The sequence below is a fragment of the Scomber scombrus genome, chromosome 15 (genome assembly GCF_963691925.1).
Source record: "Scomber scombrus chromosome 15, fScoSco1.1, whole genome shotgun sequence".
NCBI lineage: Eukaryota > Metazoa > Chordata > Actinopteri > Scombriformes > Scombridae > Scomber > Scomber scombrus.
In genome coordinates, this window is record NC_084984.1 from 15,584,184 (window position 1) to 15,601,715 (window position 17,532).

A 17,532-nucleotide genomic window follows, 5' to 3' on the forward strand; every position below is an offset into this window, starting at 1 on the left:
TGTTAATATAATAAATACTGCCACTATAGACAATAACAAAACAGAAGGATGAAGGATAGAAAACACTAGAAACAAATTGAGTGTTAACGGATTTTTTGAGGAATACTTACATTAAAACATATTTTAAAAATGATTTATAGAGGAATAATTAGAATAAAAAAGGATGTAAAATAATTTCTGGAGGAATAATTACAGCCTCCATGGTTTGATTATCATAGATCATATAACGAATATACCTGTAGCTGTATGTTGGTAAACAGTGAGCTGAGTATCTTTCACAAATTGAGGCGACAAACCTTAAAAAATAACATAAATTAAACCTCTTCAGTCTGGGTGTTTTTCCTCATGCTGGGTATTTTTCTATACCTGTGTTTGGTTGGTGTCCGCGTCTCAGTGCTGCTGCAGGGCGAGCTGCTCCGCGGCCATGTTGACTCATTTATTTGCTTTGGGAGGAGGAGGAGAAGAAGGAGAAGGACGAGGAGAAGGAGGAGGAAGAGGAGGAAGAGGATGAGACCGTCGCTGAGCATCCATCAGGCATCTTCACCTCCATCCATAGCTTCATCATCCTCTCATTTTCTGACACATGCTCCCCTCAGTTTATCGTAGAATAAATAAAATAATCTTATTTATCAATCAGCTGTTTCTGCTGAAATTATCGTGGCTGTTTTTAATATCTAATAGTTAATAATGGAGAATAAATGGCGTTGATTCAGACGCTGCTGGAGTTTGGCACCATCTACAGGTCAATTAAGGGGACATTTATATAAGGGTAAAGGGTAAATTCACAACTTTTCAAGTCTGTCGCACAAGGTTTCCCTCTGTAATCATTCCTAGTGTTCATACTGACTGACTATTAAAAGATCTCCTTCAAATGTGCTTTTTATTATGAAGAGTTTGGTAACGTTAGATTGTTTAGAAACAACTGCAAAAATCAGAAATCTTTAAGTAAAAGTACCAATGTAAAAATTACAAGTAAATGTAGTGCATTTAAAATCCTACTTAAGTAAAAGTGTATACGTATTATCAGCTAAATGTACTTAAGGCCATGACCTAATTATGTGTACCTATATGATTTTAGGGTAAACAGACATGATTTTAAGTTGAAAGAGTAACACTAATAATCACAAATCACAAAACTGAGAAAAAACTGAACTGCCAACAATTTCTATCAATAAATAAATCAAAACAAATAAGTCAATTAATTGTGCTAAATTTGGGAATGTATAATCAAAAATCATAAAATTGAGGTTTTTAACCTTGTTAGGAATACAATATTTTTAAGCTCTCTTCCAATACACAGAGAAAAACTCCAAAAGTATTTTCCTTAAGTCTGAGTCTGAGTTTATTATATTATGAATATAATACTACATCTCTTATATCGCGGTTGTTTGTTACTAGAGCTTGATTTAATATATATATTCTTTGTTGAACAGAATATACAATAGAATAAACAAAAGAATATATAAACAACCAGTTATTTCAGTTCATAAATATAGATGAATAAAAAAGGTATAATAATTTCAATTGAAAGAAAGAAAAAAGTAAATAAATAAAAGTAAAAGTACTTTTCTTATGTTTTATATATTGCAGAAACACAAAATAATGGGGTTATTTTTGATATTTGGGCTTTGTGGATATGAACGTTATCTAACAAAATAAAATGACTTAAACAATGCTTACAAACAATTATATAATTTATGTACACAAAACAGGAAAAAACACTGTTTTCAAAATAAAGATCTCATGTAAAGTTTTAATAACATTTTCAAAAAACAACCTCAAAATTCTTTCAAAGTAAAACACAAAACCTCATCACAAAATGAAGTCACCAGAGCTCGAGGAGGCAGCGCGTGAAGGCAGCTCGTGACGTCACATCCCCGCGACGCACGTGTGAGGGGAGTGCAGCGCGAGGAGCAGACATGGCTGCGGACAGGCTGATGTTCCATGAGATGGGATTAGATGACCGTCTGTTAAAGGTAAGAAACAACCAACACTTTATTTAAACATGTAATAAACTGATAGAGAAGAGTTCAAAGCTTCAGCTGAGAGAAAGAAACTGAAGAAGAAACAAAAGAAGATGATAAAAAGAGGTCAGGAGCAGCATGTGTTTTAATGTTTACTGAAGATTAGATTTACAGTTAAAAACAGCTAAGTTTTATATACATAATGTAGTTTATCTCAGTGTCAGGGTGACATAAATAAACATTTGAAGTTGTAATAACTGACACTAGTTTGATATGATGATAGAAACATTAAAGGACGAGTTCACAGTTTTTTTAAGTGTGTCTTAAATCAACAGTCAGGAGCTAAAAATGAACGTTAAGTGTGTTTTTTTTCTTGCTGTAATCATTCCTCCTGTTCATACTGACCATTAGAAGATCTCTTCATAATGTTTACAATGGAAGTGATGGAGGACTAAATCCACAGTCCTCCTTCATAAACATATGAAGCTTCAGCGTCCAAATGAGTCAAATCTTCATCTTCTATGTTTCAACGTTACAGTGTTTTTAGTACCGAAGTATTTTTGTTACTATACTTCCACCACGGCTCAACAGGGAAACACTAAGAGGGAATTTGATGCTAAAAAGACTGTAAATGTGTCAGATATCACTTGATATGACTAACCCAGACTGCTGAAGCTCAATAGAAGCTGATCATCTACTTTTATAAATGCATCACTTTACATTGAAAGCACATTTGAAGGAGATATTTTAATAGTCAGTATGAAGAGGAGGAAAGATTACAGAGAGGAAAACCTCTTTCACTGCTCATATGGACACATGAATGCTGGTATAAGACAGAATAACATTTAAGCAACTAAACAAATCATGAAAATAATCAGCAGATAAATTGAAAATAAAAATAACAGTTACTTGCAACTCCAGTAAAAGTACATAAGTATTAGTTGCAAAGTTGACTTAACGTATTAAAAGTAATAGTACTCATTATGCAAAAAATGCAATTTTCTTGATCACTTTATTTGTGCTCGGTCCAGAAAATAGTGAAAATATCAATCACTGTTTCCCAAAATCTATCTTTTTGTTGTTGTTTTTTTGTCCACAACCCAAAGATATTCAGTTAACTTGCACAGAGAGACTAAATAAACCAGGAAATATTCCCATTTAAGAAGCTGGAAAAAGAGAATTTGGACATTTTATCTTAAAAGTGACTCAAAATTATAATTTACTACGCATACATTTACTATATAAATAAACAGATACTAAGCCTGTAAAAAGTATTCTTGTCCTTGAATCTTTCATGTTTTTGTTTTTATCGTCTTATATTAAATAAAAAAATGTGGCAGCGCTGATTCGTAGAAAACAGAAAAAGCAGATCTCTAAATAAATTAAGAATAAATAAATAAAATCATCTTTTAAATCTGCAAAGTAACTGAGCTGTCAGATAAATGTAGTGCAGTAAAAAGTGTAAAATTCCTCAGTTTTATTTTAGACCGATTTGAGTAACGTCTTTACATCAGAGTGAAGCTGCTTTCGTTAGTTTAACCATCTTCTTTGCTCGTCTTGGTCCGTCAGGCGGTGGCAGATCTGGGTTGGTCCCAGCCGACTCTGATCCAGGAGAAGGCGATCCCGTTGGCTCTGGAGGGGAAAGACCTGCTGGCTCGAGCTCGGACCGGATCCGGAAAGACGGCAGCGTACGCCGTTCCTGTTATACAGAGAATCCTGAACTCCAAACAGGTGAGAGACACACAGGAGGAGAATTAAAGGAGGTTTAATATAGAGCATTTTGACTGTCTTTAGCCATCAGATTGAGCCGGTGTTGGGTCAGTTAGAGTTCATTATCATTATTATTAGTATTATTATTATTATTTGGAATTATGGTGAAGTGTTTGTGGATTTGGATTAACTTTAACATGTCTGTCTGGTGGATTTTGATTTGATTTGTGTCTGTGATCCATAAATAAATCATATACAGCCGCCAACAATAATTCAATTAACAGAAAATGAATCTGCAGCTATTTGGATAATTAAATAATCGGTTTAGTGATTTTTTCTTTTTAAGCAAAAAATGCCAAAAATTGTATTGCTTTTATCTTTTTGGTGTCAAACCTGATGTTAAACTGAATGTTTTTGAGTTTTTAAGTGTTGGTCAGACAAAAAAAAGACACTTAAATACTTCAGCTTTCACTTTGGGAAATTATAAAAAGGCATTTTAACATGTTTTATACATTTATAGATGAAGTGATTAATTGAGAAATCAAGAAAATAAAAAAAGAAACTGATAAAGGAAATACTCACTAGTTGCAGCTCTTAAAATATATTATATCATAACATGGGACAATACGGTTATAAACTCACTAATTTTGTGTTCAGTACACATTAATCAGTCTGTGATCAGCGGTATAGTGACAACAGAAACTGTGTTATAGTCTGAACTGAAATATTAAAACTCTGCAGCAGATTTAACAATAAGTAAATCTCTAATAAGTCTCCTGTTAGAGCAGCTTGAGTCCATCTGTGAAACTTTACAAAGACCACAACACTGTGACAAGAACAGGATTCAAATTATCAGTTGATTTCCCGAAAGTAAAAACAGATCTTATGAAACAAAGCTGATTTAATGATTCACAGCTGGTTTCCCTCTCTGTGTGGTGACGTTTGTCCTCTTCATCCTCGTTTCGACCCTCTCAATCAGCTCACAACAAACAGGGCCAAACATAATAACGAGAGTCAGGATTGCAAAGAAATTAATCAATTATTAACAAAACAAATAAGGCTGTCTTTCCACAGTTTGACTTTGATAGTGGTCATTAATAATACAAAGTTTCATATCATTTCATTATAAATTTAGTAAAGATAGAATAAGATAAAGCAGTGTGTGGTCAGTCGTGGAAAAATAAAACAATATATGAGGTGAAAGCAGCTTTCATTCTGACCATAGACTGTATATAAGAAATGGACGTAACATCCGAGACGTCACCCATTGGTTTGTGGACTGCTGCTCGGAAGCCAATAGTATCAGATCTGAGCAGCGCCATCTTGAAAATTTCAGGTGTATGCCGGAAAAAATAAAAACACAGATTCTACTTATATGGGCATCAGGAGGAGCATGAGGCCCCTCCTGAACCTGTGAACCAATCAACCTGTCAAACACGACGTAGCCACGCCCTAATGCATACCCTGCTTTATCGTCAAATATAAAATCAGGGAGGCCAAAATTTCACAAATGAACATCATACTGCATTGAAGAAGGCTTTAAACTAGCGATTGAGACCATAAACACATTTTGAAAACGTTTACTGAGGTTAGAAATGAAGTGAGAAGTTGGTGAATTCTCCATTGACTTGTATAGAGACGGAAGTCCTTTTGACACCAAAACGGTCGCCCCCTGGTGGCCTTTTGATAGAATGCAGTTTTAAGTTACTTCCGCGTTGGCATCCCCGCCTAGTTCTGACCGACGTGTATCTGGGCTTGTTGTATCTTTAGTTCATGGATACAGGAACGCATTTAAGTATTGTTACAGTTAAAAGCATACACATATAATTTAATAGTTAATAGTTAATTTGTTTGTTTGATGGTTTAAAGGAGTGATTGCTCATTATTTCCACAAGGTGGCAGTCATGTTTATTTCTACTCACAGTAGGAAATAGTAACAGAAGAAAACAATGGTAGTAAGGATGCAAACGATGCAATGCTGTGTTCGTTTTCATGTGCAGACGTTCAGTAAACAAGAGAAAATAAAAAAGTGATGCTTCGTCATTTACAGTACACTCATACACATGCACAGGAGGGCTTTTAAAAAAATTATATTGAATATATATCCACCAGTTACACCCCCGCTGTCACTGCTCCAAGTGACGAAAATCCCTCTAGACAAAACCAAGTTCCTCAAATGAACCAAACACACAATAAAACCTCCAAACTAAATTTAATAAAGAAAATAACAACAGCTTCCGTCTGGAAGCAAATAAAACAACAAGCAGGAATCCCGGTTTGAAGTAATATCATATAAATTGAGGGCAGTGTAATCTGTTAACGTGGGCACTGAAATAAAAAACGAGTGCTGCTGCTGTTTCCAGTGTGGACGAGGAGTAACAGACTATCAGACTCATCAAACAGACAAAAAACTTACAAAGACCTGAAAAAGAGCAGAATTGACAAAAAGTAGGTTTCTTCCCCTCTATATACAGGGTTTCTGCTGGGTCTTAAAAAGTCTAAAATTTGATCATCTCAATTTTAGGCCTTAAAAAGTCTTAAATACGTCCATATGTTGCATACTAGGTCTTAAATATGTACGTTTATTTATCGCTTCCTTCATCGCCTTTTTTTGTTTGTTGGAGAAATGCATTGGTGGGATTCACAGTTAGATCTGTGTGTTGTAGTTCTTTCTGAAGGATCTAAGTTTCAACAATCAGGATTCAGTGGTTGGTTAAAACCAATACCAAACCATCAATTTGAATCGCAGTGTGCATCATCTCTGCAAGAAGTCCCTCAAATGATGCATACTTGGTGTGAAAGCACTGATGTCACACACAAGATCACATCAGATATTTTGTTACTTTGAAAGTAATTCTGAGACTGCGATTTTCCTTATTTTTTTGTACTTCGTGTAGGTCTTAAATTTAATTCATAATGGTCTTAAAGTCTTAAATTTAACTTGTTCAAACCTGCAGAAACCCTCTATATAGATCCTGTCTGAATCAGCTGCACCAGTGAAGAAACACACCACATTATAAATAGAATATCATGCTATATAAATCCTCTCAATCTCTCTCTTTTTCGTGTTTTGGTGTCTTCAGACTGTTCGGGAGCAGGATGTGAGAGCTCTGATCCTGGTTCCAACCAAAGAGTTGGGTCAGCAGGTCCAGACCATGATCCGACAGCTGACAGCTTACTGCTTGAGAGATGTCCGAGTGGCCGACATCTCCAGCAAAGCTGACCTGTCGGCTCAGAGGTTAGACCGCCAAGAGGCTCCAGTACATCAGTATCAAAGTGTCTGAATGTGTGAAATATAACCAGAGTGGATGCTGTACGTTGTGTTTGAACAGGCCGATCTTAATGGAGAAGCCTGACGTGGTCGTTGGGACGCCGTCTCGTGTGCTTGCTCACCTCAACGCCCAGAACCTGATCCTGCATTCGTCCCTGGAGACGCTAGTGGTGGACGAGGCCGACCTGCTGTTCTCTTTTGGCTTCGAGGCAGATCTGAAGAACCTGTTGTGGTGAGAGCACGTAGACATTGTTGGTAGAGTGTTTGAAGAAGTTATTTTATTTACTGTAGGTGTTTTTAATTACTCACCCCAAATATTTCAGGAGGTTTTAAGCATATGAGTAGAGAAGATCCAGAGTTTTTGGATGTTTAGATGTTTTTGAGATGTATTTCCACAGCTGCAAGTTGGTCTTTAAAAAGATGCAACAAGCAATTCAAGAGTTTTTGCAGGACTGTAATTTGCATAAGAATGTAAAATTGTAGCCACTAGAGGGCAGAATAACTTAAATATTATAATTAATGTGGCTTGTAACAGGTAAACGAACAGTTGTCTGTTTACACTTCCAGCAGAGGATACATTGTCTTTTTTAATTAATGAGCAGCATTTATCTTTTAGAGCAGTTTTTGTCTTCTATGACTTTAGCTTCTTAAATGCTGCAGTGCGTTCACCAGCTAGCCTCTAACTGTTCGGTGCTGAGCATGTAACGAACAGCAGGTTCATCAGAGGATGTTTGTAGAAAACAGCTGTCAGAAACGAAGCTGATGAGAAGAGTGAGACTAAAATGACAATAAATGTGCAAGAACACATTCTTTTTATTCTTCTCCTATCTGTCTCACTTTTTTCTCTTAAGATTAGCTTTAAGCCAGATTCACTAAACTCTTTAAGCCTCCCATTGTCTTCCCGTCAATCATGCAATTTTTATCCTCCTGGGTCAAAATTGACCGTGTAAGACAACAGATGCTATATATTTTAATAAAACACTCGGTGAAAGTAGTGATGATTAATTTTACCTCTAAAGAATGTAAGTTTTGAACCATCCATGTGCTGTAAATCGCTTGTTTCAGACTGATGAATGTCACCTTTTCATTTAGATTAAAACATTATGATTTCTTCTACTGTGAAGAAAAGCAGGCTGTCTTTTTATAACTTGCAGCAGTAGATCGATCACTAGAAAACAAAACACTTCCGCATCTTTTGAGTATAGTATAGATTTGTAGTCCCATTTCGTACTTAGAACCATACACACATATATATATTTATTACAAATAACTTTTAATTATCTTAAACATCATCAGTGTTTAATTAACCTGTTTTTCTGTGTTTTAACAGCCATTTGCCTAAAATCTACCAGTCGTTCTTGATGTCGGCTACTCTCACCGAGGACGTTCAGGCCTTAAAGGAGCTGCTGCTGCACAACCCTGTAAACTCATTTTCACGTTTACTTCACATTAACAGTCCTGATGATGTCGTCTGTGTGTTAGAAACATAAACCGTGATGATTGTAGAAGCTGCAGTAACACGTTAAAATTAAATCCACAGCTTTTAGGTTTAACTTAATCCCTGGATGTGTGTGTGTGTCTCAGGTGATCCTGAAGCTGCAGGGCTCCCAGCTGCCCGACAGCAACCAGCTGCAGCAGTACAGCATCAAATGTGAAGAGGAGGACAAGTTTCTGCTCATCTACACGCTGCTGAAGCTGCGGCTGGTTCAGGGGAAGACGCTCGTGTTCGTGGGAGCCGTGGACAGATGTTACAGACTGAAACTGTTCCTGGAGCAGTTCAGTATCCCTGCATGTGTGCTCAACTCTGAGCTGCCTGTTCACTCCAGGTGAGGAGGAGGAGAGGAGGGATTGGGGAGAGGAGAGGAGAGGCAGTGGGGAGAGGAGAAGAGAAGAGAGGGAGTGGGGAGGGGAGAGGAGAGGAAAGGAAAAGAGAGGGAGAGAGGAGAGGGAGTGGGGAGGGGAGAGGAAAAGAAAAGAAAAGAAAAGAAAAGAGGGAGTGGGAGGAAGACAAGAGAGAAGAGGAGATGGCAGGGGAGTGGAAGGACAAGAGGGAGGGGGAGAGAGGAAGAGGAAAAGAAAAAAGGAGGAGTGGGAGGAAGACAAGAGAGGGGAGAGGGGAGAGATGAGGGGAGGAGAAGGACGAGTGAAGAGGGGGAGAGAGGAAGAGGAGATGAGGAGAAGAGGGGAGGAGATGGGGAAAAGGAGAGGGAGGAGGGGAGTGGGTGGAAGAGAAGAGCGATTAGGGGAGAGGAGGAGAGGGAATGGGGAAGAGAGGACGTGAGGAGAGGAGAGAGCAGACTAGAAGTGAGGTGATGGGAGTCAGAATGATAAATATAATTATGCCACTAATTTCTCTAAATTGTAAATTATATTAACTGTATTCAGTAATACAGAACTCCTAATATCCAATAATTAAAAACGAGTCATTTGTCCCTCTGCTCGTCCCACACAGTGTAAATATAATAACTACAATCATAGAACTCAGTGTTTTTTGTTATTTTTTTCATGTTGTTATTCATCTTCCTCGTACTGCAGGTGTCACATCATCACACAGTTCAATCAGGGCTTTTACGACTACATCATCGCCACAGACGAGCAGAGTTTGGCCGACCCGACCGCCGCTCCTCCGACTCCGACGACCGCGGGAAAAGGGAAGAAGAAAAAGAAGACGGGCGAGAAAGGAGGAAAGTGAGTGAAAGATTTGATCTATTTAGCAAAGAAGACACTTTCTTTATGTGGGTAAATCTAATGTTTGTCAGTCTCTACACACCTCTCCAATTTGGCATTTTACTGTAATTACCTGAATATAAGACAATATTTTAGTTTGGGAATTACATTAGAAAAAAAATCAGGATCTTTTTATATTCAGGGACTAAACTTTTACAACATCAGGTGTTATTTTGAATTAGAGATTACAGCTGAGAGAGTGTTGCAGCAAGTTTCTATGTGTTTCTGTTTCTAGTGAATCTGTTTTGTGTTCATTGAATTGGTGGATAGATTACAAAAATGCATAGATAGATAGATAGATAGATAGATGGAGAGAGATACTTCATTCATTCATTCATTCATTCATTCATTCATGCATCTTAGCAGCAACTTACAGCCAAGAGATAATAAGCAACATGCAGTAAAGCCGTGAATGAAAAGAGAAAATTTGATCTAAAGAAAAACATCAAAAATTGAATTTGTAGTGACAAAAAAGTGACAATGCTGTTAGTCCGAAACTGTAAGTGCAGCTCAGATGACTGGTGGTTAGATTTGTGCAGTGAGTTTAGTGTTGTATATACAAAAAAACAAAACAGTCACAAGATAAAAAGATCAACACAAGAGGTCAGAAAAACGTCCAGATTATCAAAAACTGGCAAAATAGGCTGATTAACAATATCATTAGGCTATACATCGTCTTTCTTTAACTCACAGTGGACTCTGAGCTGCTGCTTTTTAATACATTTTAAGATTAAATAAACACAGATTTTTAATTTAATTTAAAGAATTCAATGAAACCTGCAGCTTATACCTTTAACATTGGTGCTCAAACTTTAAATAATACAAATGTTCTACCATTACTCACATATCACAACAGACACATAGAGATTATTTTATTTGATAGTGAAGTGATGAAAGAAACTGTTTTCTGAAGAGCGTTTCTGGTTCTTTGGTGGCATAATAATGTTTGTTTTTTTTTTAAAGGGGGAAGGATAAAGAGTACGGCGTCTCCAGAGGTGTGGACTTCCAAAACGTTGCCAACGTCATCAACTTTGATTTCCCCACAACTTTCGAGTCTTACATTCATCGAGTTGGACGGTAAGAGCTGCTCCGGTAGATGTTTGTGAATGCTGGTGTTACGTCAAGCTGCGTAACTTGTAATTTAACTCTGATAATAACCCTCCTGTTGTCCTCGAGTGAAGGAAGGAAGGGAGGGAGGAAGAAGGAGGGAAGGGAGGGAGGGAGGAAATGAATGAATGGAGGGAGGGAAGAAAGAAGGAAGGAGGGAGGGAGGAAGGAGGGAAGGAAGGAAGGAAAGACAGGGATTAAAGTTCTCCGTCGCTATGACGGATTTCCGTCAGTTTGACTGCCGAAAGGTCATATATGAGATCAATGCAGATCCAATGACAATTACAAAGGTATGTTAATACGTGATACCCTACATTATCATCACAACAAACACGGAGCAGGCATGGGCAGCCCGCGAGTCAGTTTGCAAATATCAATAAATTGTTAAAATGATGTTGAAAGCAAACAGATCATTACTGCATCTAAATGACTGAGTTAAGTTGTCACAATTCTCCACCGCTGTGTGTGTGTCTGCTGCTCCTCCCCCGAGACGGAGGAGCAGCTAACATTAGCCTCTGCTGATGTTAGCTGTCATCAAGCTGCTCTCCTTTGAGAGTCTGTTCACAGCAGGAATACTACTACTTTATTCCTCCTCACTGTTCTGTATAAAAGGTCCGGACACTGAATGAGGGACAGAGTTGCTCCACCAATAAGCGGCTACAGAGGTAGCGGCTGTAGGACGCTGTTGTGTTAGCTGTTAGCGTCCCCACACACCTCCACTCAACCCTGCAAACTCAGCCTCAAACACCTGCGTGCTGTTTTAATATACACAACAGCGACATTATGCTGGTTTTGGTTGGTTCAATGTAAGAAAGCAAAGTCTTAATAGAGATCTTCTTCATGACTATGATGATAATCTCTGTTTCACCTGGTGGAGCTGAGTCCCCAGTGTGTGTGCTGCTCACACAGACAGTGAACCAGGTGGAAACTGGAGGAGACAGCTACACTCCCTACGTTACTGAAAGTGCAATAAAATCTACCAGAGTAAAAAAAAGAAGAAGAGTAATTTAATTTAATCCACCCAAAAAACGAGTTTTAAAACACAAAATGTTAAATTGAAATATTATTTTTCTTTTTCCTGGTCAAAAAGTGATGAACAGAAATTTAAAAATGGTTTGATTTTCTTTTCATTTTTAGAATAATAAAAGATAAAATCACTGGCAAACCAACGAAAAAATGACCCGTTTTCTCATATTCTGAGACTAGATGTTGTCATCAAGGCAAGAGAGCAATAAACATAAATAAAATATAAAAATCCTTTGTCACTGAAACGGTCTGATGGACCGTTTGAGTTTTTATAATGTTAATAACTAATTTCTGAAGCCGATAAGGTGCTTAAATGAAATACAAACCATTTCTGAACATTTATACCTCCGACCCCCACTGTGGTTATACAGAGTATGGCTTATTATTGCCTGTAAGTTTTTTCATTTAATTTAGAAAAGAACAGCAATGGTTAGTGGATCAAATATAATCTTGTTTTCTCAGCTGTTTCCACCTTGTTTTACCTTAAATCCTAGGAAGCGACTGTAAAAGGGTTTCTGTGACAAGGTAGATGGTGAACAGTTTATGACTTGGTCGGGAAAAAAATTTCAGTCAGAAGATTTTTTTTTGCTTTAATCCCTGGAAAGAAGGAGGGAGGGAGGGAGGAAGGAAGGAAGGGAGGAAAAAAGGAAGGTAGGTAGGTAGGAGGGAGGGAGGGAGGGAGGAAGGAAGGAAGGAAAGAAAGGAAGAAGGGAAGGAAGGAAAGAAAGAAAGATGGAGGGAGGAAGGACAGACGGAAGGAAGGAAGGAAGGGAGGAAAGAAGGAACAGTCAAAACAGACGGGGTCAATTTTACCCGGGAGGACGACACGAAGGTTAATCAAATCCCGATAATCAATTTGTCTTTGCTTTGGATGTGTAGGACGGCGAGAGCAGACAACCCCGGCACTGCTCTGTCCTTTATCTCTCACACTGAGCTCGATCTGCTGTCGGAGGTGGAGGAGGCGCTCACAGGAGGTAATGAGGACTGTTTTCAATGCAGCTTCAGTCATTCACAGGAGGCTTAGATGCAAATATGGGTCATTTTACACACAAAAAGTACACCGTTATACTATAGTTAGATGTACAATAGGTTTTTTTTCTTTCATTTTAAATCACATCAAGTCATAACCACATTTAAAGTCACGACTAGTGCTGGAACTATTATTTTCATTTCATTAATATTTTGTCCACAACTCAACGATATTCAGGTTACAAGCATAGAAGATTAAAGAAACCTGAAGTTATTTGTATTTGAGAGGCTAGAATCAGAGATTTTGGGCTTTAATCTTAAAAAAATGTTGGCAACTAATCGAGTAATTGTTGCAGCTCTAGTCACCACATTCCTGGAAATAATCTTCTTTCAATTTGTTATTAATAAGAATTCATCTCATTTACATTTTGTTTGTCTTTTAGAAAATGCTGTTTCTGCTCTGAAACCTTACGAGTTTAAGATGGAGGAGATTGAAGGTTTCAGGTACAGGTGCAGGGTAAGTAAAGTCCTCACAGACAAAGACTATAAAGATGTTTATCTTTATATATTTAAGTAGTAAGTAACACATAATCTTCATTTTAATGCTGCTAAATACTGTAAATGTGTGGATGATCAATAGTTTTGATGGTGAGTCTTTGTTTTCTTTGCACGTAGGATGCGATGCGTTCAGTTACCAAACAGTCGGTGAGGGAGGCCAGACTGAAGGAAATCAAACAGGAGCTGCTAAACTCAGAGAAACTCAAGGTGACTGACCCTCACTGCTCTGCACAGATGATCTCTGACTGTTTATAAAGATGGATGTCATGACAGCTCCTCAAAACATCTGGATCGCCCCCTGGTGGCTGGCTCCAGTATAGGTCATAAGTCTCACCTCCTACATGTTAAAACCCATTTATGCTCAACGTACGTACGAAAATGTATGTCCTTTTCAAACGATGTTACCGTCACTGCTCACAGACTTCCATGCGTCCTTTACGTTGGCATGGATGTTAACCAATACATCCACCAGGGGGCAGCGCAGAGTCAAACGTTTATGACGACAACAAACTCAAAAACAAACATGGCGACTGTGGAGGAGATATTGATAATGTACCTCTTGCATAAAAGACAAACACGATATATTTTAAGTTTCTAACCAGCTCGCACAACCTTTCCTCAAAAAGTTCCGCCATTTGTTATTTCTTCTTCGTGAAGAAGAAATAACAACTCGATACGTCATTCGTGCTACGTATCGAGTAGTGACAGCAACACTGCCACCCATGGTTTCCGGTGGTACTGCTCCGTTTGGCCCGTATCCGTAAGCTTTATGGTAACGTGCAGAAATACGGATGAAGTGAATGCAGAGCACGGACAGAAGGCTCCGTCCGTATCCGTATTTAACGTTGAGCATAAATGGGCCTTTAGCAGATGCGACATGAGCCCAACTAAAAAATTTAAATACACATCAAATAATTTCCTCTCAAAGATTGTTTGTCATTTTAGGTTGTTCCTATTACACTGATGTTTGCCCAGTTGCTCAATTTCCTGATGAATGTATTTTTAATTAGTTGTTTGGAGCTATCAAAAAGGGGTTGTGACATCATGATTGACTGTAGCAGCCGCTCTCAATCCCCTGTTAAACGGCCAGACGGCTGAGCTCCCTTCGCTCAACTGCACAGACTCTGGCTCCAATTTATGTCACACAAGCAAGATGGCCACTCCCAGAAATAAGATATCGTGGCTTCACTTTTGCATAGCGGCAGGAAGCGAGGACATGTTGTCCATATACAGTTCATGATATAAATGGAGGTGGAAGTGTCTGATTGAATGTTTCTGCTGTCTTTTAGACATATTTTGAGGATAACCCCAGAGATCTGCAGCTGCTCAGACACGACAAAGATCTCCATCCTGCCGTCGTCAAACCTCACCTGAAGAACGTTCCCGAGTACCTCAGTAAGAGACACACACACACACACCTTTCTAACATCAGCATTAAATTACGGGTACATTTACATAAGTTATTTATATTTATCACTTTCACTGATTTTATCCAGTTCCTGAGACACTGAAGGGGACGGTGAATCCTCTGTTAAGCAGGAGGAGGAAAAAGAGGAAAGACAAGCTGAAATCAGAAGGAGGAGTTGTTAAGCCGAGTTTCAAGGTAAGCCTCAGAAAAATATGTGAAACTCTGGGAAACTGTGTCAGGCACCTTTTACAGGATATATTGAGAAAATACTCAATTGATTAACCTGTTTTCTTTCAAGCAGTTGCAGTTGCTACACATCAACATATCTATAAAGTACCTTTTTTAAAATTATTTTGCAATGTGTCCTTACATATGAGTTTCTTCAGTTTTGTCCTGGTTTTTATGTGTGTTAATCAATAAAAATAAAGTGTAAAGTCCATTTAAAAACAAATACAGTAATGTATTTATATGAAAATGTAAAGTATGAATAAAGGATTTGACACATTAGATGTTAGTTCAAATAATTTGTTCTGTCTATTTGCAGAAGAACATTCAGGGGAAGAACCCACTGAAGAGTTTCCGTTACACCGGAGGAAGAAACAGAAAAGGCAAAACCGGCCAGTTGTAGTTGCAGCTGCTGCACACGACTGTACATCACACTTGTGCAGAGACTTTCACCTGCCTGGAGCTCTGTTGGCTTTACAATATAATCTATACAGTTTGAACGGAAGGGTAATGTGAGCTGTTGAAGCTGTACGGGCCAACGAAAAAATGGATTATGAACTGTGACTAATGAGGACTTTGAAACAAGAGGAAAACGCAAGAAACATCAGTTTGAACCCGGATTTTTCAAATTCAAAATAATTATAAGAGGAATTAAGTGTCTTTATTATCTGTTTCTTCTGTTCTGGAAACTTTGAAAATGTTTATTAAAATAAAATGATTTCTTCACAAACACCGAGTATTTGTTTTATTGTACTAGTGGGCCATGTTTACAGTAGCAATGCCAACATGTTGATGTGTAGCAGGTATAATGTTAACATACTTTCTCTGAGCTGCTGCTAAACTGTTGTGTTTTTAATAGTTATATTAGCACAACTGCTAATTGTGTGTCTGGAATATTTGTTCAGTTTTTATTTTAGATATGATCATTCTTAGTAGGCTACCTATTTATTAGCCAACTTTTTTTTAATGCACTGACAAGAGCTGATGAGAAACTATTTTGTTTCATTCTGTGTTTGCAAATACATAAGCTGAGGCTGATGGAAATATCATTCATTTTGTAGACTGTGTGGCTTTGACCAAACACAAACACTATAATGTTGACGTGATGACACCAGAGGAAAGGTGAGGATCACACAGGTGAGTATGCTTCTATATAGTTCTGGGTCTGAAAAGTGAAGCTAATGTGTAAATAAAACCTGCATTCCTTCTAAATAGCCAGCAGGGGGCGACTGGTAGCAAGAAGAAGCCTGAATGTATGGAAGTCTATGAGGGAGTGAGCATACTTCTCACTTGATTTATTACCTCAGTAAACACTTTCCTGATGACTTTATGATCTCAATCGCGAGTTTCAAGTCTTTTGTAAAACGGTATGGTGTTCATTTTCTAAATTATTGTCCCATTTAGAGTAAAACAGACGATAAAGCGAGGTATGCTTTCGTCGTGATTGACAAGTTATTACCATGGCGACAACGTTGATAAGGTAACATAACTATGGCGTCACCTCAGGTTAACAGAGCACAGGTGTAGCTGTTGTTATTTTAAAGTACGTTTTTAGTTCATGAGAGTTAATTGTTACATATTGGTCATCTAAAAGGTATTATTAAGCGTTTGGTTGAACTGAAAGACAACCTAAAACAGGAGGGTCAAACTCATCTTTATTCAAGGGCCACAAACAGACCAATATGATCTTATGTGGGTTGGATCATTAAAAAGATGGAAGGAAGGAATGAATAAATGAAGGACAGATGGATGGAAGGAAGAGAAGACGGGACGGAAAGATGAAAGAAAGAAAGAAAGGACAGATGGAAGGAAAGCAAAGTGGGCCGGATTGGACTCCTCGACGGGCCGTTTCTGGCCCGTGGGCCGCATGTTTGAGACCCCTGCCCTAAAGAGTCGGGTGGACTTTTTTCGGTAAGTACATTTTGTTTTAATGGTTTTACCATATGATGTGAATGCACAGTGCTAACCAGGCTAGCAATTAGCCCTGGAGTCAACGCCACCATCTCACCAAATATGTTCACTTCTCTCTTCTGGCTCCAAAAACATCAAAGATGCCGACTTTAAACCGCCAAAATCCAGACTTCAAAACGGAAGTCAACAAAACAGTAATTGCCATATATGATTATAAACTGAATATCTTTGATAGGACACAAAAAGACATGTAAACACGTCAACTTGTCAGTCATTTTCCCACAATTTCCAAAAATGTAAAAGACCAAATGATTAACTGAGAAAATGAATGTCAGATGAATATCAATAACAATAGTCCTTAGTAACAGTCTCTCTTAAAACATGTCTGTCTGGAGGGGATCTTTAAAGTTAATATTTTTAGTTCACCTCAAACAGTGGACAGAAACAGAAGAAAAATTAAAGCCGCAAGCGGCGATGGCGGGCCCTCGCTCACCCATGCCACCGCGGGGCCTGAGGCATGGCGGGGCTGTGGCGTGAAGCAGAAAGTGAGAAAAAACCTGGAAGGAGGCCAAAAATGCAATGTTTCGTTCATCCAGTAGGGGGCAGTCACAGGTAGTTACACATATGGTCTGGTGTGTTCAGGGAGGCCACTCATC

General features: G+C 38.3%; 1 protein-coding gene across 1 annotated transcript; it reads left to right on the plus strand.

Moving 5' to 3' along the window:
• Positions 1–1,905: 1,905 nt before the first annotated feature.
• Positions 1,906–15,683, plus strand: ddx56 (DEAD (Asp-Glu-Ala-Asp) box helicase 56). The gene is made up of 14 exons (XM_062434484.1): positions 1,906–1,976; positions 3,534–3,695; positions 6,758–6,912; positions 7,007–7,177; positions 8,276–8,366; positions 8,530–8,771; positions 9,481–9,633; positions 10,636–10,749; positions 12,685–12,779; positions 13,218–13,291; positions 13,450–13,539; positions 14,622–14,727; positions 14,829–14,935; positions 15,285–15,683. Exons 1-14 carry the CDS (start codon positions 1,920–1,922, stop codon positions 15,366–15,368), a joined length of 1,701 nt encoding a protein of 566 aa, XP_062290468.1. The 5' UTR covers positions 1,906–1,919; the 3' UTR covers positions 15,369–15,683.
• Positions 15,684–17,532: the final 1,849 nt, after the last annotated feature.